At 40.0% G+C, this 27,600-nt stretch overlaps 2 protein-coding genes across 2 annotated transcripts in view; both read left to right on the forward strand.

Moving 5' to 3' along the window:
• arvcfb (ARVCF delta catenin family member b) overlaps window positions 1–13,277 on the forward strand; it is a 191,800-nt gene extending 178,523 nt beyond the window's left edge. Inside the window, exons 16-20 of the mRNA XM_088008464.1 lie at window positions 1,691–1,802; window positions 2,567–2,654; window positions 5,237–5,328; window positions 7,304–7,416; window positions 10,406–13,277. Coding sequence (XP_087864590.1) covers window positions 1,691–1,802; window positions 2,567–2,654; window positions 5,237–5,328; window positions 7,304–7,405 — 394 coding nt within the window. The 3' untranslated portion in view covers window positions 7,406–7,416; window positions 10,406–13,277. The remainder of the gene's footprint in view (window positions 1–1,690; window positions 1,803–2,566; window positions 2,655–5,236; window positions 5,329–7,303; window positions 7,417–10,405) is intronic.
• Window positions 13,278–14,756: 1,479 nt separating this feature from the next.
• txnrd2.2 (thioredoxin reductase 2, tandem duplicate 2) overlaps window positions 14,757–27,600 on the forward strand; it is a 29,111-nt gene continuing 16,267 nt past the window's right edge. Inside the window, exons 1-11 of the mRNA XM_014994833.2 lie at window positions 14,757–14,887; window positions 16,039–16,104; window positions 16,191–16,247; window positions 16,327–16,471; window positions 16,859–16,933; window positions 19,061–19,139; window positions 20,409–20,471; window positions 21,399–21,469; window positions 25,904–25,923; window positions 26,361–26,452; window positions 26,549–26,723. Of these exons, the coding sequence (XP_014850319.2) occupies window positions 14,812–14,887; window positions 16,039–16,104; window positions 16,191–16,247; window positions 16,327–16,471; window positions 16,859–16,933; window positions 19,061–19,139; window positions 20,409–20,471; window positions 21,399–21,469; window positions 25,904–25,923; window positions 26,361–26,452; window positions 26,549–26,723 (919 nt within the window). The 5' untranslated portion in view covers window positions 14,757–14,811. The remainder of the gene's footprint in view (window positions 14,888–16,038; window positions 16,105–16,190; window positions 16,248–16,326; window positions 16,472–16,858; window positions 16,934–19,060; window positions 19,140–20,408; window positions 20,472–21,398; window positions 21,470–25,903; window positions 25,924–26,360; window positions 26,453–26,548; window positions 26,724–27,600) is intronic.

The raw sequence follows: 27,600 nt of genomic DNA on the forward strand, positions 1-27,600 counted from the left end.
CGTTTTTATCCCATAGTTTCTTAGTTTAATTTAAGTCTGGACTGTTGGATAGTTCTAACACATCAATGTGGCTCAAGATGCTATTTTATGTTTGAATAACTTTGGCTATAGCCTAACTCCTTTTAGCATGACTTGCACACATTGATGGCCAGCGGTCCATCAGATCGTTTTTTTTTGACGTGAAGATTAACCCCCAAAGACGAGCGCCTTTGTCGTCCATCGCTGTTGTTTGCAGATGTCGCTTTTTCGTCAGATTTACAAACATACCAGAAACATGCCAGCGTTTCCGCTTGGAACTTTCCTATGTGGGGAAAAAAAAAAGGTTTAAATTGCATTAAACTTTTTAACACGTTAAAGCCTGTGGGGTTAATTATCAAAATGAATGTGTTAAAGTGCTAACGCTAACTATATTGTGTTGTTGTAAATGGAGCTCAGTGCACTTTTTCACTTTTTTATTTCTGTAAAAATGTTTCAAAACCTTGAGTTGTTTTTCGTCCACTTCATAATTATCCACTGATATGTGGGACCAAATGTAAGAGTGCAAATTCTTACCTAGCATTTCTTGTCTAGTTTCTAGTGCAAATAACAGTTTAAAATAGGACAAAACTAACTTACAAGCAACTTTTAAGAAAAATATAGGAGCTTGTTTTTAGCCAAAAATCACCAGCTCCACTGGCAGATTTTTTCGCTTACGTTATGGGAAAAATGTCTTGTTACAAGTGGAACTAGTATCGCTTCTTTTAATCCATATTAAAGTATTATTGTCTTAAAACAGCCTTCTGTATCTTGCAAAAAGAAATTTCTTGAAAGTTGTGTTTGTTTTATTTCAAGCGCACTGAGATATTTACACTGGAAACCGGACATGAATACTTGAAAAGATTTCATGTGTTTGTATTGTGCAAGGCACAGACGATCACACTGAGCCAGACTCGGAGAGAGTGTGTTTATTTAAGCCAATCACGTAGGAGTTTGTGTATGAAAGAGACGTCAGAGGCGTGATAATTCTAGCCTGGCCTTGAAAACTAGTTGCATCAGGAGCTTTTCATTAGCATTCATGGAGGATAACGTAACGCATCTCTAATAGTTAAGACTCTGCCTTTCACACTGTGGATAGTGTGAGCCTGCACACATTTCTACCTACCACAAATTATTTAACAGGCTTTTATCTCTGGAGGCAAAGTTCTCGGTGGTGGAGCTTTGAATCTGCAGATTTCAGGCTGGTTCTGAACACTAGAGGACTGACCTACCCCACGATACCCTCTTCTTTTACCAGCCCTGCTCAAAGTCCTAATATTGCGTTAGGACGTTTTGATCATATTGGCAGCTGCTAACCACAGTGAATACACATTGTTCTGTCTCGGAACAATAAAAGCTTGGGTTTCTGTTTGGCCTCCTGAGGTCAGCTTTCTTTGATGCGAGCCACCCTCCAAACCACTTTTTAATTAATACCGCTGGCTCAGAGGTAACTAATGAAAGGAAACGTGCCCTCATCTGGTTATGAATGAAAAACAAAAGCGGAGCCCGAAGCCAGGCGTGGAGGCAGAGCCTTTTGAATAAAGAGATTGATCGCAGCCGCACAGGATCCATCACAGCGACTGTCACCGTCAGGGGAGACAGGGGAGTTTCGATCGGCTTTCTTGCTCTTGTAAATTCCTCATTTGTCCACCGCTTTTATTTGTCGCACCCTCAGCCAATCGGCTCGCGAAACAAAAGCGGCGTCGCACGTCCTGCAGACGGTGTGGAGCTACAAGGAGCTGAGGAACGCTTTGACTAAGGACGGTTGGAACAAGAGCCACTTCCAGGTACCCGACTTTACTTTGGCGCAAGTTTTACTTCCTGCTCTGCACTGGAAGAAAGTTAGCGGTTAGGTAGCAAAACTTAACCTAACGTGGGTAACGTAAATGTATATACATATGCTTTATACATCATTCAGGACTTCAATGATGTATAAAGTTATGACAGAAAATAGAGTTGCCCTATTTTTCATATCAGTCAATTGATACTTAAAAACAGAAAGAAAAAAATATCTACTTAGATGGCAGTCGTGGTTTTGGATCTAATAGAAATGAAGAGACTACACGGTACACGTCCCTGACCTTTAAATTGCAAATGGACTGAACTTAAAGAGCTTTATCTGATTTTTACTTGCACACAGTAGAAGTTGATGGAAGTGACTGTAATTTATACTTTTATCAACAAAAATTTTGGGAGTTCTTAGTTTGGATCCAGCAAATCAGTAGGAAAAAATCTTTAAACTTCCAGTGTTTTATCTGCCAGTCACTGATCAGAGCCGATCTGGGGAAATCAAACCGGGATTGTGATGAATCTCTAATGCTCAGCATTAATAGAGCTGACTGTCACTATCATTGATGCCCACACCTGATTACAATCCTATCAGCCAAGATCCTAAACCTAAAGAGTTATTTAGCAAAACATGACATTTTTAACACTTTATTTGCTCTCATCAATTCATAGAATAATTACTAGTATGTCCTTCAAAGCTAAAATCTGCATAAATTTGTTTAAAAAGCAGCATGACATTGCTTGCTTTGTCTCTTTTACTCAGCCCACTGTGACGGCCACACCTAAAGCTACCAAGAACGGCAAACCAGGTTATGATGACACCACTCTGCCACTGATGGAGAAGAACCAAGGTCTGTGTGTGTGCGTGTGTGTGTGTGTGTGTGTGTGTGTGTGCGTTTGTTTGTAATACCTTGTGGGGACGATTTTCCTGACATATACTACGTTGTGGGGACCAAACGCACCTCGTGGGGACCAGAGCCTGGTCCCTACGAGGGGAAACCCTGTTTTTGGGTCAGGGGTCAGAGTTAGGACTAAGGTATGAATTGAGTTTTGGTTAGGGTTAGGTATGTGATGGTTAGGGTTAGGAAAAGGGTAAAGGTAAGGTTTAGGCTGTAGAAATGAATGGAAGTCAATGGAAAGTCCCCACAAAGATAGCAAAACAAACGTGTGTGTGTGTGTGTGTGCGTGCGTGTGCGTGCGTGTGCATGCGTGCACTAGCTATACTACTTTGGATCATTTCTGACATGCTAACCTTCTGAAGACCGACGGGCTTCATGGGGACCAAAATCACGTTCTGGTATTGTAGACGACCTTGTTCAGAGTTAGGGGTCAGAGGTTTGGGTTAAAAGGTAAGGTGGAAATTAGGTTTTGGTTAAGGTTATGGATAGGTATAGACTACTATTAGTTGGGCTGGGGGGAAATGTCTGTGTTACGTATAAAAGCAATTACTAAAATGAATGGAAGTCGATACAAAGTCTTAATGTGGGTAAAAAGGGGCTTCAGGTTGGTTTTAGTAGAAAGAATTGGAAATATTCTCGAGAAGAATGTACATTTTAAGGCCAAAACTGAACTTTTCTTTCTGCTATTATCAGAAAATCTTATTTGCTCACCGAAAAAATTAGTTTGTGCTTAACCACAATTACAAATTCAATCACATAGTAAAAGGATATTTTTAAGAAAGATTGAAAAGGTCTCATAAGAATCGTGTTTTAACTCTGTGCTTTGCTGAATATTGTAGGAGCCAAAATGCCATGGCAGTAATTTACTTCAGCTCAGTTAGTGGCAGCCCTGCCTGTAAATAAATAAAACATATTTTTGACTGAAATGCCAGTAGCAAAGCAATAGATTACCATCCCACATTTTGGCAGCTTGCTGTTTTTCTCTTTGCATCCATTCGTTGACACTCGCGTCTTCACACTCTCTGTTTGCATTCTTTGGTTTGTGGCCAAACATCATCACCCTGGAAAGCTCCAGCATTTTGCCTCTGCTGCTCTGTTTGTTTACATCTTTGCTCCAAATGGCACGAATTGTTTTCAGGCACCATTTGTCTGAGAGGTGTCGCATCACCGTGCACATTGTGCCACTGGTGACGGGACACTTTTAGAGAAGCTGGGTTTAGGTAAGAGCCAGGTTATACGATAGCCGTCAGACAAAAAGGGAACTGTCTTTCTACTAATTTTTCTCCAGCATCCGATACTTCCGGTATCGATACATTGTCTGATACTCGATACTGCAGCACCTTTAAGGCCTCAAGAACAGTGCGCTTTGATGAGTTCAGGAAAGGAAACTGTTTGCTGTGTTTTACATATGTTACAGTCACAGTTGAATACGTTTTGAGAAATCCGCCATACTATTACGACGATATCATTCTTCATTACAGTTCTACAAAAAGTAATCCTTCTGTTTCATAAACTTTGAGTTTTGCATGGAATGTGATAAAACCTAACGAGTGTTTCAGCTGTGCTCTCCCACACTCATCTAGCATTTTAGGACTCCAAAGTAAACCATGTGACAGACAGATGGGGAGATGCATCAACCAAACTGGCTTCTCTTTCACCATAAATATCTTTGTTTTTTAACTGTCTTTAGCATCTTATTATAGCAATTGGTTAGCACAGCTAGTACGGTAAAAACAGCAGTCTGTGTGTTCCTGTAGAAAATATAACTCCTTACCTTCACGCTGTGACTACCTAAAGGTTGCTAACATTTCTGAATCTCCATGTTCCATAACAGAGGTTACTTTGTTTAGTGTGCTGACACGTCTTGGTATGTTGCATAAGACACAATTTCTCATTAAATCGTCTCGAACGTCTGTGTTCTTCCTCTGCTGTAAGCACTTTGCTAATCCTTAAAAAATATGCAACTTTGAGTCCCCTTTGCTCAGTAACGACTTCCAGATGGAAGCCCTCCATGGTTAGCAGATCCATTTTGTGGCACCTGGGTATGTCGTGTTAACGGATCATAAAAAAGATCAAATTTTTTGCCGTTCCGACATCGGTCCCTGGTGAGGGCTGATCAAACTGAAAGGCATCCGACTCGAGTCAACAGGTGATTCCTCAATCTGTCTCTAGAAATGGATTTTCCATAAACAACCTGGCGTGCATTCTGTTAGTTTTCAGTGTAAAAATGACTGGTGTAAAACAATTTGACAAACTATTGACTGTAACGCCAAAGTCCGACTACGGAAAATTGATTAGGGTTTGACCCAAAATAGCCCGAGTGTTTTCCGAACACAGACATACCATCCGTTTTGTGTTCAGGGGTCCATTACCTCAAACTGTGAGTGCGGACGCATGTGTAATCTTCTTGTTTATGTTGGAAAACCTTTCCAGTAAGTAAAGGGAAAAAAGCTTTGTCTCTGTGTCTTGGAAATCTTTAAACAAATGACACCAGTCGGAGGAATGAGCTGACCACGGTTCTCTGATCTCATCAGACGGTTACTCCACCATTGACCAGAGGGACAAGGACTGCAAATACAAAACAGACGACGGGTCGGCGGACCTGACAGAACGGGAACCATTAAAGGTACGCACAAGCCTCCTCTCGTCTCCAACAATGATATCACACAGAAATATTGCCCCTTGTCCTCTGCCCATGTGTCTCTCCGTTCTTTCTACGGTGGTCCTCATTAGAAGCTCTTAATTCTATCGACTCTTCAAACAGGCTGGAAAGTCATCATCCTTGGTTAACGCTGCCACCGCAGCTCAGTGCTGCGGACGCCCTCAGATCTCTGAGACACCAGTTAATTGCCCGTAAGCTTTTGGAGTTCATAAAGCAATTAATCTGGGGCTGATTAAAAGAACCGCCAACAAGCACGCTGTCCTGGAGACGAGTCTTGTTACAGAAACGAGCGCGCCGGCGAACTGTCGAGAGGTCGTCTGCTGATTATGCAGCCGGAGCTTGTTTATTGTCGGGCAGAGCGAGAGGATTATGGCCGCGGAGGACGGCCGACATGTCGGATGACTTTCAAGTACTTTTTGGCTGTTTAGTTTTCATCTAGTTAAGTGTGTGATGGATGAGATTGGCCTTGTGGGAAAATGAAAAGTCTGCCTGCGTCAGTTCATCTTATACATAAATTAAGGTTCCTATATTTACTTCTAGGGAAGGTTTTAGGTAATTCTGAGTCGTATTAGAAGTTAGTTGCACGTGTTTACTGGAAAAAAAAACAAAAAATGAGCTATATATTTTCTTGGTGAGAGCTTATTGATGTTAATATATATGTTTTATGAGGTTTAGAAAGAAAGTGCATCCTTTTCCGTTCTGCCTGACCTCAGCTGACTTATCTTACATGTGTTCTGGTGAAAAACTATCTACTTCCACCAAAGTGGGCTTTGGATTTGATTATTAGTGAGATATGATGTTTACGTTGATTGTTCACAACCTCACGGCATCATATCAAGGCTCGTCATCAAGCGTGCGTAGCTGCGTCTGTCTTCTCACAGACTTTGAAACTAGAATGGTGAGAAACTAGAGGCTTTTTCAGCAAAAACCAGTGATGTCACAGGTGCATACTTTACTGAAACTCAACTATGAGCTAAAAATAGCCTTAAAGCAAAATGAATGGTGGTGGAGTTGTCCTGTTGACCTTTTGCAACTGCGTCACCTAATCAATCTTAGGTTTTAATGATGCATTCAAACTGATTGCAGGATGGAATGATTGCGCAACCAATATCTGTGGTAATTTCCAATAATCCACCAGGATCAAGCTTGTACACAAAAGCTTCTACATACTGAAATATATGCACTTTAATTTGTGCTTTAACGCTCCTTTTCAAATAGTCACCAAAGAAATCAGGCATTTTTGTAGACATAAACGAGCGTCTGGCATAACTCTGCCATGTTTGAAATCTTGTCTAATGAAAAATAATAGACTGCATCGAAGCTGGTTGGTTTTATGGCACAAACCAGACTTTTAATAAATATTATCCACCTGCTTTATCAATGCTAATACCAGTTTTGATGTGGGGGGGCCTTAGCATGACACCCACACTGCCATGCTCAACAGTTGGGGTAGTGTTGAGCTTCACCTTGACTCCTGCAAACATTCTTCTTGTTACTGTGTCCAAACAGCTCCATATGCATCACTGACTATGTATATATACATATTTTTGTTTTACAGTTGGTAGAAAACTTTATTCCTCCTAAAGCTTAAACCAGTTTCTCCAAGACGTTGCAAAGTTTTTTGTTTTTTGTTTTTTTTTGTCATTGCTGTGGCGTAAAATTGCTTTACAGAGAAGCAATTTGTTCTTTGACTTGATCCTCGACCTGCTTTGAATTCAGCTTCTGTCTGTTGATTTGTATGTTTTGTTTTGCTGTTTTCTGATTTCTTCTCTCCAAAGCTCTCCTTCTGGCAGGAAACTAACTCTGGCTTCTCTTATCCCTGAATGTGATGCATGTCTGTTTTTAAGCCTTTATATAAAATGTACTGACCTCTTTTTTTTTTTTTTTTTTTTTTTTTTTGCTTTTTGTTTTTCCTAACTCGTCCTCCCCGTGGCGACAGAATGACACAAATAGGAAACACTATATCAGGAGTAACAGGCCTGCAGTCAGTCTGGTGGACGCTTGTGATGTTAAACCTCAGCCTGTTGACTCCTGGGTCTAAGTGCATGCATGGTAGGTCCCTGAAAAATCAAAAGTACAAACTAAAGCACTACGCTGCACCTTCTAGATTTGATCCTTACACCATTTTCATCCCACCAAGTTCATGATTTCATTTCTTTTTTCCCCCTTTCCTCACCTCTCACTGCAACATGTAGAATATTTTATTTTGTCTTTGATCAGCTCAGGGGTCTCAAACTCCAGTCCTCGAGGGCCACTGCCCTGCAACTTTTAGATGTGCCTCTGATGCGCCACACCTGAATAGAATAATTAGGTCATTAGCAAGGCTCTGGAGAACTGATCTACACAAGGAGGAGGTAATTAAGCCATTTCCTTCCAGTGTTTTGTACCTGTGCCACATCTAAAAACTGCAGGACAGCGGCCCTCGAGGCCTGGAGTTTGAGACCCCTGAGCTAGCTTAAACATCCTTCTGCACTGCTCACTGAAAACAGACTCCAGATCAGCTGACACTCAACTTTTATGAGACCCATTAAGCAACAGCAATCCCTGAATCCGTTCAAAATGATCAGATCCAGTGACATAGAAAGGCTAAAAAGCTGGTTCTGTTGTGGAGACGACTCTGGAACATCTGCAGATTATTGTGCAGAGAAGGATTCTTGAGAAAAAAATCAAGAAAATGCGTCTAGACAAAGCTTAGCATCCTCTTCATGAGACTGCTAGACAACAATAGTACTTGTGTTTCCATTCACCTTTAAATTGCACAAATTGGAATTCTGAAAATAAATTTGCTTAATGGGAACCCTTGCAATTTTGAAAAAACTTTATTCAGTAAAATGGTTTGTGCACCAACATGACGTGGTTTTCTGGCTAATCTAAAATAATTTATTTGGGAAAACTATTTTTTTCGCATCATACGAGTCATTTGATCAACAACCGGATGTTACTACTGGGGGAAAAGACGAAGAAGACAACAGGAAGTGGTACAAGTATGATGGAGAAGGATGTTTTCTTAATGACTTATTGTGTGAACAAACTTGTAGTTAAATTTACGTGTAATTTTAACTGCATTTGTTATTTTACGGAAACTCCTCGATTGCGAAATTGTGTTTATTATAACTTTTTTAGGCGTAAAAGTTTATTCTCATAGTATTATAACTTTATTCTCATGAATTTATGACTTATCCAAATTTTTTTATTTGTATCACCCAAATATCTTATAAGCTAGCGTTATTCAAAAACAGAAATAGTCGAACAGACACTAAATTCATCCAATCAAGTACGGCTTTTGAGATGACATTCTCATCCAATTGCGTCGCTCTTCAGTTTGTTCATCCATTCAGACACAGTCCTTGAGAAACGCCGTGTTTGTTTTGGTCACTCGTCCAGTCAGAAACATCGGCTTCTTCTTCTCCTACATCGCAAAGCCTGCAGCGCATTACGGCCAACATTGGTCTTGTAAATACTCCAGCAGACCTCTCTTCTCTGTTTCACTCACCAAGCATTGACAGAGTTTGGTCTCTGTCTACAATTGGACTCCGCCTCCCTCATTGAAATGTACGCCCAGCGTCTCGCTCTCCCGACGGCCTCTGCTTAACCGGCGATAGAGAGAGGGGAGTCATTCTTCTTCTTCTTCTTTCTGTAGAGATCCTCCAGGGGACTCAGGTGGCTCTTAATGAAAGCCTCCTGGGAGAACCATCCAGATATGTGCAGGAAGCCCTGCCTGTCTGCAAAAAAAAGAAAAATCAAAGTGGTACAAAATGAGTTTCTCAAGGTTGCCAGCTGATCAGGGTTTGACCTCTGCTTTTCTCGTTGTTTCATCAGCAGCGTGCCTCTCCTCCTGCCTCCTCATCCTGATTTCCATCCTCTTCTCAGCCGTCATTCATTCAGTTCTTTGTTTCCATACACTGTGCTGTCATAGTAGCTCACACAGTAAAGTCACTTGTTTGTTTTTATATTTTGTTCCTCTTCTTAGAAAAAAAAAAAAGAAAGGTAAGTTGTGTTCTCGCAGGATTTCATCCAGAACATGAAGCATCTGTTCAGCCATCTTTGGCTCTCATCTGCACTGCCAAGGCCGAATCAATAACAGTGATGACTTTTAAAGGGCTTATATCAACATTTCAGTGATAATGGGGCTTTCATCTTGCTCTAGTTATATTAATTTCAATGAGTAAAATAGAGAACAATTTGGGGGGCGGGGGGATGGGAAACAATGTCAGCGGAGAATTTGGTTGAAAGTTGCAACAAGTTGATGTGATCAGTTCTTTAGTTGGATATAGGAATTCAAAATCCAAAATAGGAGCTCGCATTTTATTTTTGATCTCAGTTGAAACACTACGCTGTATTCAGTTTCATACTGTTCAACAATGTGAAAGCAAGAGAAGTGAACAAATATTGAATATAAAGTCAACGTAGATTTTTTTTTTTCCTTTTGGTTGAAATCTCTTTACTGTAATTGAACCCTGGGTATAATCATACAGTTATTTGTATATAAACTCCATGCTTCTATTCTTTCCCATGAATATCTCCGACACCATGTTGTAAGACTGTCCTCGTTCGACCTTAATTTTAAAATTCAAAATAATCGTAACTCAGACGATCAACAAACTGGAACGGTTCTATTCCGACTGTATTTTTAACATTTTCCTGATTGTTCACAGCTCCATGGAAGAAGAGCAGCTGTTGTCACTGCGCATTTATGGCTCATCAGAAAGACTAAATATGTCACTAAATTATATTAGACAGACTGGGGCAGTCTGGAGAATCTGTTGGGAAAGTAATAGAGCTCACTCCTTTTTCTTTGTACTACATCGCAACCATTCAACATATTAAGATCTTTTTTTTGTCAAGAAAACAGTCTCAAGTGCTCACTGCAACACAAAATATGATGATATCTGCCTTTTAAGTAGTCTGAGTTACTGTTGCATATATGCGTCATTATCCACACAATATAAATGAAGCGGCCTGGATTTATTTTGGAAGGAAACTCTCATTTTCTTGTTCTTTCTTGTTCTAATATTTGTTTTCCTTTCTCCGTGTGCTTCAGGCTTAAGACAGCAAATAGTGCGACATCCCCAGCTACAAGAGGATCTCTCATATCACCACTGCCATTTCACGGGAGCTCATTTTTGGAGAGGGACTTTGTACAGAGAAGAGGATTTCAAACAAATATGGCCATAACAGAGACTACCCAGTAGCAGTCGAATTTTTCAGAAGAAGAAAAAAATAAGATATATATATAAAAGTGTAATGACACTTCTTAGTCTGTCATATCTACATTCCTCGACATCATGTGAATTTTCCAGTGTGGACTCTTGCTCTGAGAGTAAATTTCGATGGAGGCCGATGGGGGCGCGACGGGAAGAAGAGGAAAAGTAAAGCGGAACAGAGGGAAAAGGAACGTGCAATGAAAAGATACGGGAAAAGGACGCTCCTTTTTTCTTCTTTTTCTTTTTGGTGTGGTTAAGGGAGTTTTGGAGAATATAGATTTGTTTGATTTTGGTACGTCGTTGTGATCAGAGTTGGGGAAAGAGAGCAGAGAGAAACAAAAGGAGACAACCGAGCCTGAGAGGAGCCATAGCATTGTAGAGGAAAAGAGTAAAGAGTCTGTCCTCATGAACTAAAATAATAAGAAAAAATAATCCATCTGGGTTCACTGTGTTTTTTTTTTTGCTTTTTTTTTTTTAATACAAAAAAAAACAACCCCCCCAAAAAACAGGATTGCTTTTACTTCAGAATTGTGCATCAGGTGATCGGTGTCCATGTTTTGTAGTCAAGAACCTGCAAGTTGGGATCTGGGGAGAAGACAAGTGACATTCTGAGCAAGACTGGGGTTTCATCCTCCACACGGAAAGCTCAAACGGTTCCAAAACCAAATCGGAGGAGAGTCTCTTTCGTCCTGTTCGAGCTTCACGGCTTTGCTCACGCAGCCGCCATTTCCCGTGTGACACTCTCAGGTTGCGTAGCGGTGCGACGCGTTTCCTGGCCGGTTGCTGTTCCGTCAGTGTTGTGTATTGGAGAGGATTCAAGGCATTATGTTTATAAATGGACCTGTGTTTCTGAGGAGAAGCAGACGGTAAAAAAAAAAAAAACAGTAATAATAATGAGGATTCGTCTAAAATCATTTATGTTGGATTTTATATAAATGTATATTAGAGTCAGACAAACGGAAAACTTAAAAAAAAAAAAACAGGAAAAATTGTGATTAAAAAAAATCTGATTTCTTACCTGTATATTAATATCACCTTGTTTGGAAAGCACATTTCATTTGATGAAGGCTCACTGTTGTTTGTAAACAAGAAATAACTCTCTTGCATAACTTAAACGTGTGTCAAAGCGTCGTCGAGCTGCACCGGCGATCACCTATTTATATTTTGTATTTGTGGGAAAAGGGTTACAGGAAGGAAAATGAATCTGGATCCATGTTCTGTGGCAGCTCCTGTGTCTTCAAAACAGGAACAAGAGATGATTTTTAATTTTTAGAAAAAGTATATATATATATATATATATCTATCTTCCTCATGCGTTTGTACGTGATTCGATTGCCACCAACTCACCTAATCTGCTGCATCTTAAAGGAAATGATCCAGTCGTGAGCATGAAGATGTTTATATTCTATTCTTTTCTTTTCCAAGTGCCAGTTTTCTTTTCTTCGTGGCGTCATTTGGATGTTACTTAATCCGCTCGTGCAGGAAGACGGCTGGAGACGAGAAGGACAGCGCTGTAAATTAAAGATGGGGTCTTATAGTATATATATATTTTTTACAGTCGAGATGCAGAATCGTTGTTGCCATTGCAGAGAAGTCGAACCCCATCTGGTTTCCATGCGTCTGTCACTCAAGGCGAACGGCATGTGCCTGCGTTCAAGTCCGAGTTGATTTTTGATTCCTTCTTTTCTTTTTTTTTTTTGTTTGTGACGTATGTGACTTTGTAAAGCTTGCATATTTTACAGTGTTTACAAAGATGTACGTTGTGGTTTAAAAAAAAAAAAAAAATCAATGGAGTTTTAAAAAAAGAATCGTTCCTGTATGTTAAAACCCAGATTTATAGAAGGAAAAAAAAAAAAAGAAATGTCGTCATAACCCGAACAATCCCTCCTGTGTGTCGTCAGACGTGCGTGCTTTCATCGGACGAAGTCCCACGTCGACCGTCTCCTCCTTCTCGAATGCACTACCACAACTAAAGGATCGGGAGTTGTGCTCATCATTTCTAAAGTAATAAAGGGCTCTCGGTTGTGTGAATGTGCAGCCCGCCCCCAAACAGTTGTACATTCGCAGAACGCAGAGCCACGCGACTGTGCCGTTTAAAACCCACGGACACAAACACACACACACGCACACAAACACGCGGAATCAAGACAAACCTACCTGTGTAGATACAACCGATTCAAGACCGTGAAACTAAAGTAACTGAGTAGCAGATGTGTTTGTACCCATCATGTGCCTTAATCTTTTCCATGCTAGATAAAGAGAACTGTGTTTTATATAACTTTCATTCCACAAATTCCCTTTCCTTCCCACAACCCCTAGTGTCAGACCCCCAACCCTCCCTGACCACCGCCATTCAGCTCATCAATCCATCCATCCATCCATCCATCCAGGCCCCTCTACCCCAACTTCCACCTCACTGTCCCCCTCCTAAGTAGTTTAGACTGTTGGCGGGTTGCTGCCTTGATTTACATTGTAATATAAACTTTTAATGAGGTAGAGAGCATTTGACAAATGGGTTTGATTTCCTAGAGAAGTAAAGCCGTCGGAGCTTTCGTAGCGAGCAGGAGCGATGCCACAGTGACAGAATGTAATATGTTAATTTTACTAATACCCAGAGGCAAATATTACGCTTGTTAAACATAATGGAAAAATACTGGTTTGTAGAGTATAAATTTGGTGTGTTTTCAATAAATCATGCCTGGAAATTAAGGGTCGTCTGGTTTTGTGTCTTATTTGCTTACAGTCCAAGCCAATCTCTCTGCACTTTAAAGGGCCAACATTGTGTAAAATTGACTTTTTAGATCTTAACGTCATCCTATGGTGTTATTCCTTCATCAGAAACAAACCTGTAGTGATGCCTTCATTCTCTCATCCATGTTTGATAAATCCCTTAATCTACCATGGCAACGATTCAGCTGTGCAAAACACCTGAGTGGATCTAGTGCCACCTTAGAGACGGTTTCCAAGCCTCTCCAGGACCTGCCTCACAGAGCAGCCCTCTTCCCATGACTCCCCAACTCTTCTCCTTCAGACTAACCAGCAGCAGCTAGCAAACACCTGGTGGAACTGCACATCTGCTGAGCTACTTCCCAGTGCAACGCTAGTAAAAACCTTAAAGGGTTAACAGAGGAGCGAGTTGTGATGACTTCCTGAAGGCGGAGTTTCAGAGCTAGTAGGAGAGAGGCCCAATTTCCAGGTGTAAAATTACAAAGTCAAATTTCTTTTAAGTCATGTTTGACATATACAACCTATTTATAGCAAATAAAGGTAACATATTTGTTGTGAATATGCTGTGCCTGAAAAATACATACTGCCCCTTTAAAGTAGGGCAAAGTGTGTTTTCTTCCTCCTATGGTTTTTCCTCCACCACATTTTTTCAGGCAAGTCTCCTTGGGTGTCGAGAATGTGGTTTGATTTAGCCACGAATGCAAAACTACAGGCTCCATCAAGCAGTGGCGGTTTCCGATATTGGCGAAATGGGCAACCAACCAGGGTGGCATGAGCGAAAAGGTGGTTGACCCAGGGTGCCAAACAGGTTAGGACTATCCCTGCCACCAAGTGAGCAACTCAACAACAGAAAAAGTACATCAGACCTTTATGGAAGAGAGGCAAGAAGAAAGACACACTTAGTCTGGTTTGCAGTTTGTCCAGAGTGATGTAGACACAGAAAAAGGTGTTTTAGTAAGATGAGACCATAATCCTAAAAATACAGCCAGGACTGTGTTGTACTATAATCTTAACTGTGCTGTTCTCATTTAGCTTTAAGGAGAACATCGTCATAATTAATAGTAATAAATGCCTGTCTCATACACAATGTGTTTCACATAGTGAATTAAGCTACTGAAAAAAAATGTTCCTTTGAAATTTATGCACCTGTAGTTGTGGTCAATGATTTGTGAATTCTAGATGTTTTGGCCTTCCTTTTAAGTTTTGTTAAAATCTGAAAGACAACTAGTGAATACCGTGAACCTCCAGCAAACTTGTCACAAAAACGGTATGGTCTAGAAATCAACAGATCTCGGGTTACCCACAATCTAATACACTTACATACGACAAGGAATTGTTTTCATTTATGTAGAAATAACGAATTATTATTATTATTATTATTATTATTATTATTATTATTATTATTATTGAGAGACTGTTACACAACGAGATCTTAAACCTTTTTTCTTAGAGTAATTTATTCCAGGCAATTCTGTAGATACCTATATCCGGTTCGGGGTCCTTCTATAATAACATCATGGCTGCCCTCTGCACTGTTAGACACCGGTGGAAAAGATTGAAATGTCTGCAGATTTTCACCAGAAACCTTACAGGTAATGAAACTTCTATTAAATAGAAGCTCTCGTTTAGACTAAATAGACCCAGTCGATGTTTACGTAGGGACTCTTCCATTGTAAAATCCTTCGGGAGTTTAATGTAACTTCGCCTGCCTTTACGTAATAACCTTTTTTAAAACTAATATTTCTAAAATAGTGTTTTAAAAACCCAGTTTCCTAAGATACTAACCTGCTTAGTGCTTTAGATTCGTGCAAACGTTGCATTACTTTACCGCCTGTCTGTATGCAAACCAGTAGTATTCTTATTAGCATATTTATTGTCATTACCTTTATTGTCGTACAAGATTAGGTTATTTTATTTATTTATTTTTACTGTTAACATTTAAAAATTCTTAAAGTTTGGTGTCTGAGATTGTGGTCATATCTAATAGTGATATCGTGCTTTCCAAACTCTAGAACTTGTCTGCATTTCTTTCATGTTGCATCTATTTATTTTTTTGTATAGACCAACATAAAGTAACGCACATCTGTGAAGTTCAAGAAAAGGAATCTATGCTTCGTTTAGAAAAATGCCCCCGCAGCTCTTCCTTCATCTTACAAAAAAGCAGACAAAAAAACCCCCAGAAAAAATAAACAATTATTAACGTACAAATAAACCTTGTAAATAACCCCGAAGTATAAAGTAAACCAAGAACAAATGTAATCAAAATACAAAGTAATAAAACTAAAGAATAAATAGCTGTACCAGTTATATTATTGTGAAGTAAATGTCATATTATGATTTGTCTACATTTTAAGAATGGCTACACACTATCCAGATGTCTAGATAAAGTCCTTGTACATTATGTGTTAGATGCTTAAGATTCACAAGCTAAACTATGCAGTTGTCATTTTTATATGATGATTGAAACTTGATGTAATGTTCACTAAATAGGAATTAAATGTGGCTCAGTGCACACACGCCACACATTCCCAAACTTTCTACCACTATTGTGAAAGAAGTAATAAGTAAGAAGCACATGTGATTTTTCTTCCACCTCTGTGTCATGTTCTACTTGTGCTGGCTTGTGGCATAAAGTTCCATTAAAATGTATTGATGCTTGCAGACGTAGCATGAAGAAAAATATGAAAAAGGTTCCCGTTATGTGACAGCTTCTGGTAGTTTATCATTCAGTATCATCTGACAGGGAGGTATGACTATGACTTGGTGGTTATTGGTGGCGGCTCTGGAGGCCTGGCCTGCTCCAAAGAAGGTAAGCTGTTGAGCACATTTTCTGAGGCATTCAATCATTTGTCAGATTTCTGATCTGATTTCCTGTCTAAATCTGTAAATCCACAGCGGCACAGCTGGGACAGAAAGTCGCCGTTCTAGATTATGTTGAACCGTCTGCTAAAGGTGAAATAAATTCTACACCATTTGCCCCCCAATATGGAGGGTTTGTTCTCTAAAATGTAGCCAATGCTTCTCCAAACAGGAACAAAATGGGGTCTTGGTGGCACGTGTGTCAACGTTGGCTGCATTCCTAAGAAGCTCATGCATCAGGCCGCTCTCCTTGGTACTGCAGTCAAAGATGCGAAGAAGTACGGCTGGCAGATGCCAGAGACACTCCGCCATGACTGGTGAGCCGAGTCTGACAGAAATGTTTTTTGTCTTGAATGATTTTTTTATTCTTCCATTACTTCTGTCCAACTAGTAGATGCTTACCAGGATAATTCAGAATCTATAAGGTGTTTTATTCACTGTTAGAGCGTGATTCTTAAATATCCTTCACTGTTGTGTTAGCTAATAGCACCATCTGGTGGTGTAAGTGGGGGGAAAAAAAACACTGCAGCATAATGTTAGTCTACTATAATTTTTTTGTCTTCTTTTCATCTCAAATTTAAATTTTTTGTTGAATGGAAATTCAATATAGCATAATGTTTTATTACAATTTAAATTTCTCAAAAAAGCCACTGAGTCCAGTTGAAGATGTGTTTGATGTGAGGTGATGTCTTCATGTTTTCCAGGGCCATCATGGCGGAGGCAGTTCAGAATCATGTCAGATCTTTAAACTGGGGCCACAGAGTCCAGCTCCAAGACAAGTAAGTGACAGAGACTCTAAATTCCTTTCCATTGAACCCGTTGGCTTTTCTTTCACTGCTTAATTGAATTAAATTAGTCAACCAGCTGAAATAAGAGTTAATCACAGAATAAGACAACACATTTATGAGACGAGACGAAATGGCATGAAATAAGTCGGTTTATTGTCCCAAAATGTGGAATACAATCTACCATAGATTAGAGATGAAAGATGTATCTAATTGTAGTTTTAATGGTTAAAATGTTAATGACACAGGACTACTTGATGTTTTTTGAACTGCATGGACAGATTTTAGAAGTTTCCCATGTCTCTAATTTAGGATAAAAGAGGTGCATTCAAAATGTTTATTTTGTTCTGTGAGTGACATCACGTTGGCATAGAAGTTTTTGTAAAAACAAAAACAAACAAACAAAAAAAAAAAACTGAATTTGTGATATTTAGATGCCAAAACTTTGAGATTGGACCCAGGCTGGAAGCTCTAAAGAAGAACAGATGACACTGATATAAATCCAGCTGGATGTTGAACTGGATGAATTAGACATGCCTTGACTTGTCAAAAATTCAGTTACTTTCTATCAGTTTTCTTTATGTTGCTGTTTTTTTTTTTTCTAAACAGCCTGCTTAGACTGAAAATAGCTGCTTCAGTCTAGTATCTATCTCCACACTAAGGTGTGGTGCGGTTAGCACACCTTGTTAGCGCTTAGCGATGGTTCTTTCATTGATCGTGTAACAGTTATGGGCTATGCAGCTAACTGCGGCTACAAGAGCAGCATCAGAAGATGAAAATGCAATTATTAAATGTCTAATAATTAAACTAAACATTTCAATCAGGTTAAATTAACCATAATTTAAATAAACAAAAAGAATATCAATCACATTTCAAACTAATCAATTTAAAGTTGAAAAGTTGAAATCAAAGTTCACTTTCAAAATCAAGAAAAATAAATTAACTCAAATACTCAGAGTGAAGGAAAAAATAAGTAAATAAATAAATATATTGCAATATCAATTAAAATGTAGCTACATTCTATTTTAATCATACCAATACAAGAAGTGCCAGAACTTGCACAAAACCAGCGATCATGTTACCTTTGGGAAGAGAGTGGGGCGTACTAGACTGTGATCAGCTGTTTCAATCCCGGTTACGGCCCAGGTAACAAACGCCGACAGTTCTAACAAAACAACGCTCTAATGAGCAATCGAGCAGAAATTTCATGCTAAACCAATAGTGCTATCCCACAAACAACTCACTAATAGATCAAATCAGTGGATGCAAAGATTTTGATGAATTGTCAGGAAGACGCCAACCAGCCAGCCACAATCACAGTGGAACAGGTGATGAAGTTCAACTGTGCGCTGGAGGCGGGGCTTTAAATAAGTTGGCATGTTTGGGGCAAAACAGGAAGTGGGCCTGCAAAAATAAAAGTCTTGACTAATTGACTAAATGCGGGTTGCAATCGGAAAATAGTTTCCAACTGATTTCCGATCAAATTGGAAACAGCCCGGTTCCTTTTCCCAGCTGATTTTGGTGCATGTCTGTCATCCAGACCGACACTTCATACCAGAACCAGAACCAAACACGGAGAAGCAGCATTCAACTTCTATGCACCACAAATCTGGAACAAACTTTAAATCAAGACTAAAACCCACCTGTTTAGAGTTGTTTATGATTAATATTCAACATGTATTGATGATTTTGATGACGTCAGCGCTCATCAAAATGCGACGTGTTTTTCATGCCTCCACCACGGGACGGCGTGCTTCCCGGGAACTTCGTGTTCACTTGTTGATTTCCTTTCAAGGAACTGCGATTATGTTTCTTCTTCCGATTTTGTCATCACTTGAGCTTCTTCAAGGCCGTACATGTGTGTGTTTCACACACACCTGCAGGGCTGCAGCCACATGTTGATGGAGTGGCTGCTGGAGGGCGAGCAGGTGGCAACCTCCTCCGTCCAATGAGATCCTTTACTTGGTATCAGCTTTTTGAGACTTCTTTTTTGTTAAAAATAAAACTGATATACTATATAGATATATATATTTTTTCTTGCATGTCTTGTTAGCCTCACTTGTTCTTCTTAACTCTTCAAAATTTAATGAATTACTAGTGATATTTTTGTGTGTTTTGCAGGAAAGTCAAATATCTGAACCTCAAAGGCAGTCTGCTGGACGAACACACAGTGAGAGGTCTGAGCAAAGCAGGAAAGGAGGTGGGCTGTTTTTGTTTGTTTGTTTTTTTGTTTGTTTTTTCACATAAAAACAGGAAATGCTGCCCAATTATGGTACCAATTATTATTTTAGTAATATATTATTCTGTGGATTACTCCAGTTCATCGGATAAACAAAAAACAAAACCATCGGCATGTTCTTCAGAGTCCAGCTTGCTCTGTGGTTTAAAAACCTAAACTGTGTGAAAATGTGTGAGCTGCACCAATCCTGCATTTTAAACCCACCAACTCACACAGTATGTGATTAAAGCCCACGATAAGCTGAGCACTAAAATAAATGAGTTGCATCAAACTATCATCCTGAGTGAATTCTCATCTGAGTGAAGTCTTTGTTTTATTGGCTCAAGAAGATATTAATGTGACAGATTTCTCTGTTTGATAGGTATTTTTCTCGAACCTACATAAAAGAACCACAGACAACGTATGAGTTTTCTGACCAAGCTTTTGCAAAAGAAGACTCAGCAAACTGCTCCTCCAAGCCGTTCACTGAGCGTCTAAAGACCCTTGGTTACAGCTTGTCTTTTATTAACAAGCAAAAAGAGGGCGGATAGGGAAGAAAGACAGCAGAGACAAAATATTACTGCACACAGGCAGTTTCTAAGGTAGGGAGTATTCCGGTTGATGAGGAGGGACCTGTGGAAATATAATTTAAGGTCTGGGAAACACACAGTTAACTGTTTCACATGAGGACAAACAAGCAGACGGGGCCTCCGGGTCAGTTTATGCACACAGAAGGAAGAGAACACTTTAATAATCTATAGACTAAATGTTGATTAACTATTGATTAACATTAGACTGAATATGAACTAAAGTAATAACAAAATGATAATACCAAAAAATCTCTAACACTGTTGGTGCCACATTGAGATCAATGTTTTCTTTCTATGCACTTAAAATTGTGTATTTTTACTAAACTCTGCTTTTTTTGAATTCCCAAAGTTCATTTTAAAGAAATAAAGTGCTTCACGGCAGAGCTAAGGAGCTAAAAATCTCTGCCGCTTTTCCCCCCTCACAGCTTTTTAGCCTCTCTCTTCCTCTTCATAAGATCCTTCTTTGAAATAAAGCATAAACCAGAATCCCAGGACGCTCGTCTGCCTCCCCGTCTGCATTGTTTGACCCGTTTCACAGTTTTTCCGTCGCCGCCTTCCCACACAGCGCCGTAGAGACCGCTCAGTTTTATTTGACGTTTCCTCGCCGTTTCTGAATACGAACAAAAGCTCTTACCTCACATTTCCCTCTCCTTTCCTGCAGACAGTCCTGACCGCCAAGAACATTGTGATCGCCACAGGTGGACGACCAAAGTACCCCACTCAGGTAAATAAACAAACTGTTCCTGTCGCCTGATGGACACTTTTCCAAAACATGACGCTTACAGGGTCTCCGTGCATCATTGGAACATCTTAAATTTATGTACCTGAAATTGAGACCTTTAAATAAAATTTTTAAAAATGTGAGTTGGCTTTAAATATGTTAATCTCTGGCCTTACATTTTGCTGCAGCAGGACTATTAGCTCTTGTTTCTTTACTTTTCCATCAAGCCAACATTTGAGTCGAGTTCGGACATTTTCATTGCGACTCAAGGCGGTTGAGGCTACCGCTAACCAGCTGCTAATATACCCTTGCTAACTGGCTAACATTTTTGCATCCATCATTGGTAAGTGTAGGTTTATTGCCAGTTGGCTGGACGACATTCTGTCGTAGAAGTGGTGGTTGAGGTGGTGAGGATGAACGCAGGCGGACCCAGGAGATAGTTGAAAAATGATGAATTTAATGATATTAATCCAAGTATGGAACAACTGACAGCACGAGGGAACAGGTAACAAATGACAAGGATCCATACACACGGGGTAATCAAGGGAATGAGACACACCTGGGAAACAATCAACGGGGAAGACGCAGAGACGGAGACACAGGGAGCAAACTGAAGACAAAAAAACTCTAAAAATAAATACACAGAAACACGGATCATGACACCTTCGTCTTCACCATTGACTCACTTCTGTTGCCGACCCGTACCGTGTTACAATCTTTCTGTTCAAAAGAACCTTGGTACTACGACTATATAAAACATAAAAAAGTTATTTTGTACATTTGTCATGATACAGGTCTTAAATTTCATTCATAATGTCTCTTAAAAAGCCTTATGTTTGAGCTGATAAAAGCTGCCATAACCGTGTTTTAGAGGGAACTCTGTTCTTTCTCTTATATTAGTTTTATGGACAGTTTTATTTGTCGCTGCAGATCCCTGGAGCTGTGGAGCACGGCATCACCAGCGACGACGTCTTCTGGCTGAAGCAGTCCCCTGGAAAAACGTAAGCCTGCTTCTCTCAAGCCACTAAAGTAGCCTTAATTAACGGCCCGGCTTTGGAGTGCTGAAGAAAACCGACCATCTGACTGTGAGGTTTTCGACGTTCCCTTCGACCCCGCGGCACCTTTTTGCTCGCTGACGCTGCACGTCCCACTGTCGTGCAGCACCGTCATTCATCAGGGACGCGTGGTTTGTTTTTCTGCCTTCCTGTCAGCCTGTCTTCGCCTCATGATTCAGATTAGCTGCGTGCATCCTGACCTTTACAGAACAAGCCCTTTAATCCAGCCATTTAGCCGCTGTCATCGCCTGGTTAATTGGGCTTTCCCTGACGCTTCCTCTTGGCACGTCACGCGCACGGCGACTGGTGCCTGCGGGTTATCTGGGCTACGGAGGTTGTTTGCGACGTGACGAGAGCTAGAAGGAAATAAGCATATTGATATTTAAGCACTTTGTATATCCAATTTGTCCGTACCTGAGGACAAGGAAGCACAAAGCATTCTGATTGTTTTGTTTTTTTCTTCTTTTTGAAATTTGGCAGCTAAATAACTAGTCATTAGTTTGTTTAATTGAGAATCTTCACTAATTTAATGATGCTTTTAGTCATTCAGCATCTTTCACATGCATTATATTATGATTTTGTGAAATAGACCAACACAAAGTGGCAAATGATTGTGCAGAAGAAGGGAACTGCTTTGTCCACTTTTGTTTTTACAAATCAGAATTTGAAAGGTGGAGTACAGCTTTATATTCGGCCCCTTTAAACTCTGGTGCACCTTAATTAAATTTTTTTGTTGCAGCAACTCACCTGCCGCTGTAATTTAGTCTCAGTATAAATCCAGCTGTTCTGTGAATGCCTCACAGGTTCATTAGAGAATATTAGTGAACAAATCCTACAGGGGAACACGGTAGTGGCAGACTCATGCTGAGGGAATGCATTTCTTCAGTGCAAACTTCAGTGCATTTCTTCAGTGCAAACTGAGAAGCTGACCAGAGTTAAACATGTAGGGCTGGAAGAGAACCAGTTGGACGCAGGAAGACCCTAAACATGGAGCCATCGCTGAAATCAGAACATATTTATGTGACAGAAAAACTCAGTCAGCGTCTAAAACTGAGAATCTGTGGCAAGACTTGAATTTCACTGTTCACTCTCCATCTAATCTGACTTGGATTGAGTTACTTTGAGCGAAGATGACAAAAAAGAATTGGAATACTGCATTTTCATGCCACACTTTTCAGATTTTTGTTTTGTGAAATATTTTTAAATTCGGTAACACTTTATTTGAAGGGGGTTGAATAAGACTGACATGACACTGTCATAAACATGACATAACACCTGTCATGAACATGAATAAGCCTTCATGAATATTTATGACTGTTGTCATAAAGCGTGATTCAGTAAATTATGACACTTTTAATACAAAGTTGACATTATTCAAAATGTTTTTGTTATGACAACTTGACATTAACCAAGAAATCATTGCTGATATAAATTTGTTATAAAAGTATTACTGATTGCACTTTAAAAATTAGGTAACTTTATGTTATTAAAGGTAAAGTTTAAACAGTAATGATTTATTGGTTAATGTCAAGTTGTCATAACAAAGACATTTTGAATAATGTCAACTTTGTATTAAAAGTGTCATAATTTACCGAATGACCCTTTATGACAACAGTCATAAATATTCATGAAGGCTTATTCATGTTCATGACAGGTGTTATGTCATGTTTATGACAGTGTCATGACAGTCTTATTCACCCCCCTTCAAATAAAGTGTTACCTTAAATTCACATTTTGTTTTAGTTCAACTTTACGTTGACCTGTCAAAACAACAAATTCTGATGGGCGATAAATTATCCCAGATGTTTTCACGATAAATGATGATGTTGTTTTGAGACCGTTTTCAAGTAACATGATGGTAATGGCATAATAACGCAAGATCTTTGAATTCTCAAAGAGCAATAAGCTTTAAATTCTAAACTTTATTAACATTTGGAACATTGTAAATATCCACAATAAATAAGCAACAACAACAGGAACAACAAATAAAATGAATTATGAAGACAGCAAATAAAATCATCTAGTTGAGACCAAAACACCAGAATGAAAAATTCTGTCATTCAGTCCAGAAAAATAATAAATCATGCAAATGGAAATGAGTTTGTTTTTAATTTATCATGCGATTAATTGATTTATTGCTTTTTGCGACAAACAGGTTAATCACAACTTTGTAATTACATAAAAATCCGATAAAAAAACCAAAACATAACTTTGCGAAATTAAGCTAACAAGACATGGAAAAGCCAAAGAGGGGCTGAGTGTTTAAAATACGATGAATTCCTAAACATCCGAGCATCACTGCAGCTTTCACTTAGTCAGGACGTTTCTGAGAGCACTTGAGCAGAGGAAGTGCTTTGATGTAAAAGCGTGGAGGTCAGGGCAGCGCTCTGCCCCCCCTGCAGGCAGAAGTGGCGCTGCTTGGCGGCGTTTCAGCAGCGGATCCTTCCAGAAACGATCTTCCAACTCTGAGGCAAAGCTCAAACTGAAGCTGTTTTGGTCTGTCAAGCCGTCATCAGCTATGCAGGTGAGGTCCAGGGAGTTGTTTCTGCAGGCAGGATGGGTGTGTGAGGTTACAGGTGAGGGATGGGTGTCTAATGATCCCTCAAGCATTCACACACACACACACACAGGTAAATGACAGATTTGGCTTTAGGCGCTGAGGTCCAGAATTGACTCCCTTCATCATGCTATCAGGAGAAAACACAAAGCGTGTGCCAGGAGGAAGTGGTTGTACCAGGAGGCTGCTGTAAGCAGCCCATTTGGTGGAAGAGACAAAAGTTAAAAAATGACTAAGAACTGAAAGACTAAACATGTTTAATCTGTCCAGCATCAACCGGCTTGGTTTCAAACCCCAACCTTTAGCAGAAAATGCACGAAAGAATACGACACATGCTCATCAAATATCATAAAGTGAGTAATACAATATAACCAAGTAAATGAGCTAAAAAATAAAAAGATTAAAAAAAAAAAACAGCCAAGCTGAAGAAACTTTCTTTGGGACAAATGAAATGGTTTCATTACCACACATTCCACTTTTTCTCTTTTTAAATAATGACTTTATTCCCCATTAACCTCCTTCTTTTTATTGTAACTCGACTGGTTGTTGAAACTACTGGATGTGGCTGATTTTGATGCAACTAGTTAGCAGGAAAACAAAGTCGCCTTTCACTTATTGCATTTTTTCCTTTGACCTGGCAATAGAAGCAAAACATACCATCCCTGATTTCTGGTTATTATGTGCTTTTTAACACAAAGATCCGCATTTATTCACAGATCAGAACACAGAGAGCACAGGTATTAGTTTAGTTTTTAGACTGAGATCTGCGTATTTCACCATTTATGTGAATCTCACACCAGCAGTAGGAAAAACAAAAGCCTTTCATTTGTGGGATAAAAATCGTTGACCTCATTCTGCCCTCGGACTGCAGCAACATTGTTGCTGCCCTCAGACTGCAGCAACAATGTCCTCCTCCTAACTTCGCAGGCAGATACACAAGAATATCATGTTGTGCCTATCAGTGATGGAGGCTGTTTGAAGAGCCGCCCAAGGCTGAGAAGCACCGATCCAAACAAACCTCCCTCAGTGAGGAGCAGTCTGGGAGTTTTTGGGTGACTTCAGGCCAACGTTGAACTCACTTTAATTCTCTCTTTTAGACAAATAAGTAAATAAATAATAAAACCAAGTTAACAAGAATCCTTGAATCCCAGGTTTGATTGCATCTTGTCCGTTACGTTTTGACAAACACCTGAACAAAAACAGGTACACATCCACCCTGCAGAGTATAAAAATGCATCACTAAGGGTGTGTGTCGCAGCTTTGCGGATGTATAAAACACAACGAACCACATTGAACCAGAGAAGGTGTGGGCTAGTGAGGCGTCTTCTCCGTGATGAAAGTTTCGGATCACGGTAAAGCTCTCTGCCTCGTCTTTTCTTAAGCCACTTCTCAATGCATCCTAATTGAAGCGGTGCTTTATGGGGAAGTGGAGGAAGGGCAGGGAGTCTGGTTTGCTGCGCTGAAAGCGACCGAGTGACAGACTTCACTTAGCGGGCCGACATGCGGGTTTAAGCCCTGAACATGACACACGTCGTCTGCGGGGATCAGCGCCGCTGATCTTACTGCCGGATTACAGCGGTGATTCACCCGGACCACACACGTGAACCTTTAGCTTTGTTCCCCCCGTCCTCCATTTTCTTCACGCCTCTGAGGTTAGGAAGCTTTGTAATTCATCACCTCTCTAATTCCAGGATCTGGAAGAAAACCTGTGCGAGTCGGGGTTATTGTTGTTTTCATGTGGCTAAAGTGCACCGAGGAGAAATGGAAATGTATCTTGTTGTGTTTGTAATTCTTTTGAGAGCTTCTTCGTCTTTGTGTTGCAGACTCGTGGTTGGAGCCAGCTGTATCCTTCATCTACCCAGGGGGAGGAAGAAGCTCTTGTGCTTGGCCTGCCAGACGTCAACAGACAAAATCGTACAGAGTTTGATGAATTAGCGACATAGGGCCGTAGACAAAGCGTTGTTATTTAGACGGGGTGCACTGATTGCATTTTTTTCTGGTCATAAAACGATCGTTCTCACCCCATGAGGGAAAATGTTCCCTTTATAAACCAATCACACCAAAGGTTGTAACCTTCTTCACCTGGCCTCCGGTAGCCTATCACAGCCTCACAGAGACGTTCCTCTGACAGGTCTTATTTCTGGTAGGCAGGTCAGAACGGAAGAATTGAAACAAGAGCAACCATGTTGTCACTCACCCATCACATTTAAAGGTGATCGTTTTACTTTTTAAAAATGAAAAAAACGTAGTTACTGCTATCCTCAACTTGGCTGAACCCAGACGTCGCTCTGGAGTGTGCCGGCTTCCTCACAGGCATCGGCTTGGACACCACGGTGATGGTTCGTAGCGTCGCCCTCCGGGGTTTCGATCGGGTACGTCTCTCACAGTCTGCATGTTCTGAAGATCTGCAGTTTTGTTTGGGGGTTTTTTTTTGTCCGGTTTAAAAGCAGACATTTCACTTTGTGCAGCAAATGGCGGGTCTTGTGACGGATTACATGGAAGCTTATGGGACCAGGTTTGTTTGGGGGTCCGTTCCCCAGAGAGTGGACAGGCTCCCGTCGGGAACCCTCCAGGTGACGTGGAGCGACACCGAAACCGGCAGGGAGCACAAAGACACCTTCGACTCGGTGCTGTGGGCAGTGGGTGAGTCCTTCTGTTGGAGGCTTTTACTGAATCTGTTTGTGATTGAATGTTTTTACCCTTTCAACGCTGTTCCACAAGAACTGCTCATCTTAATGTTGACACATGTCTTTGTGGCATGATGATCCAAAACCAGTTTATAGATGACTTTTTTTTTCCCACACATCCTTACACCGAAAGCTTTTTTATTAGTAACAGCTTTAAAGCTGCAGTATGTAACTTTTATTTTAAAAAACATTACATATATGTTGAAACTGTCACTATGTCGTGTCAGTATGATATGAAACAATCTGCTGCTTAAGAAAATCATCCCCACAGCATGATGCCTCCACCATCGTACTTCACTGGAGCAAGAAATCTACAGTCTTTGTAAGCTATAGAGGCATTTCTGCCCTCAGCTCAGCTAAATAAGTTGCTTACAGCCAAAAATGTTACATTACATTTAAAAAAAAAAAAAAAAAAAGACAAAAAGTACTTTTTGACAGCTATCTGCTGTGGGGAATTTTTTTAAGAAGTTCCATTTTATTTCAATGTTTGGCTTTAAAATAAAGAAAGCCAAACATTCTTTATTTGGCTTATGAGATGTTGATATTTTTGGAAAAATATGTTTGAAAAGCACATGTTTTCAACCAAATGACAAGAAAACCTGAGCTAATAAACAGCTGAAAACGTTGGTGTCATTCTGTTGCGGACATTAAGTGAAAAATGAGAAACTGATAAAAGCTGCATCTATATATCTATATTGAAAAGTATTAGTTGGTTCTTTACCTTTTTAAGCAATGGTTATCAAGAGCCAATGTGATGCCATCATTTCGAAAGTTGTCGTTTTTAACCTGTGCAAATGTGGGAAAAAATGAAGAGGGCATGGATGCTTTCACAA

The sequence above is a fragment of the Poecilia mexicana genome, unplaced genomic scaffold (assembly GCF_051168715.1).
Source record: "Poecilia mexicana isolate PSO_F unplaced genomic scaffold, ASM5116871v1 scaffold_9, whole genome shotgun sequence".
In the NCBI taxonomy this organism is placed as follows: domain Eukaryota; kingdom Metazoa; phylum Chordata; class Actinopteri; order Cyprinodontiformes; family Poeciliidae; genus Poecilia; species Poecilia mexicana.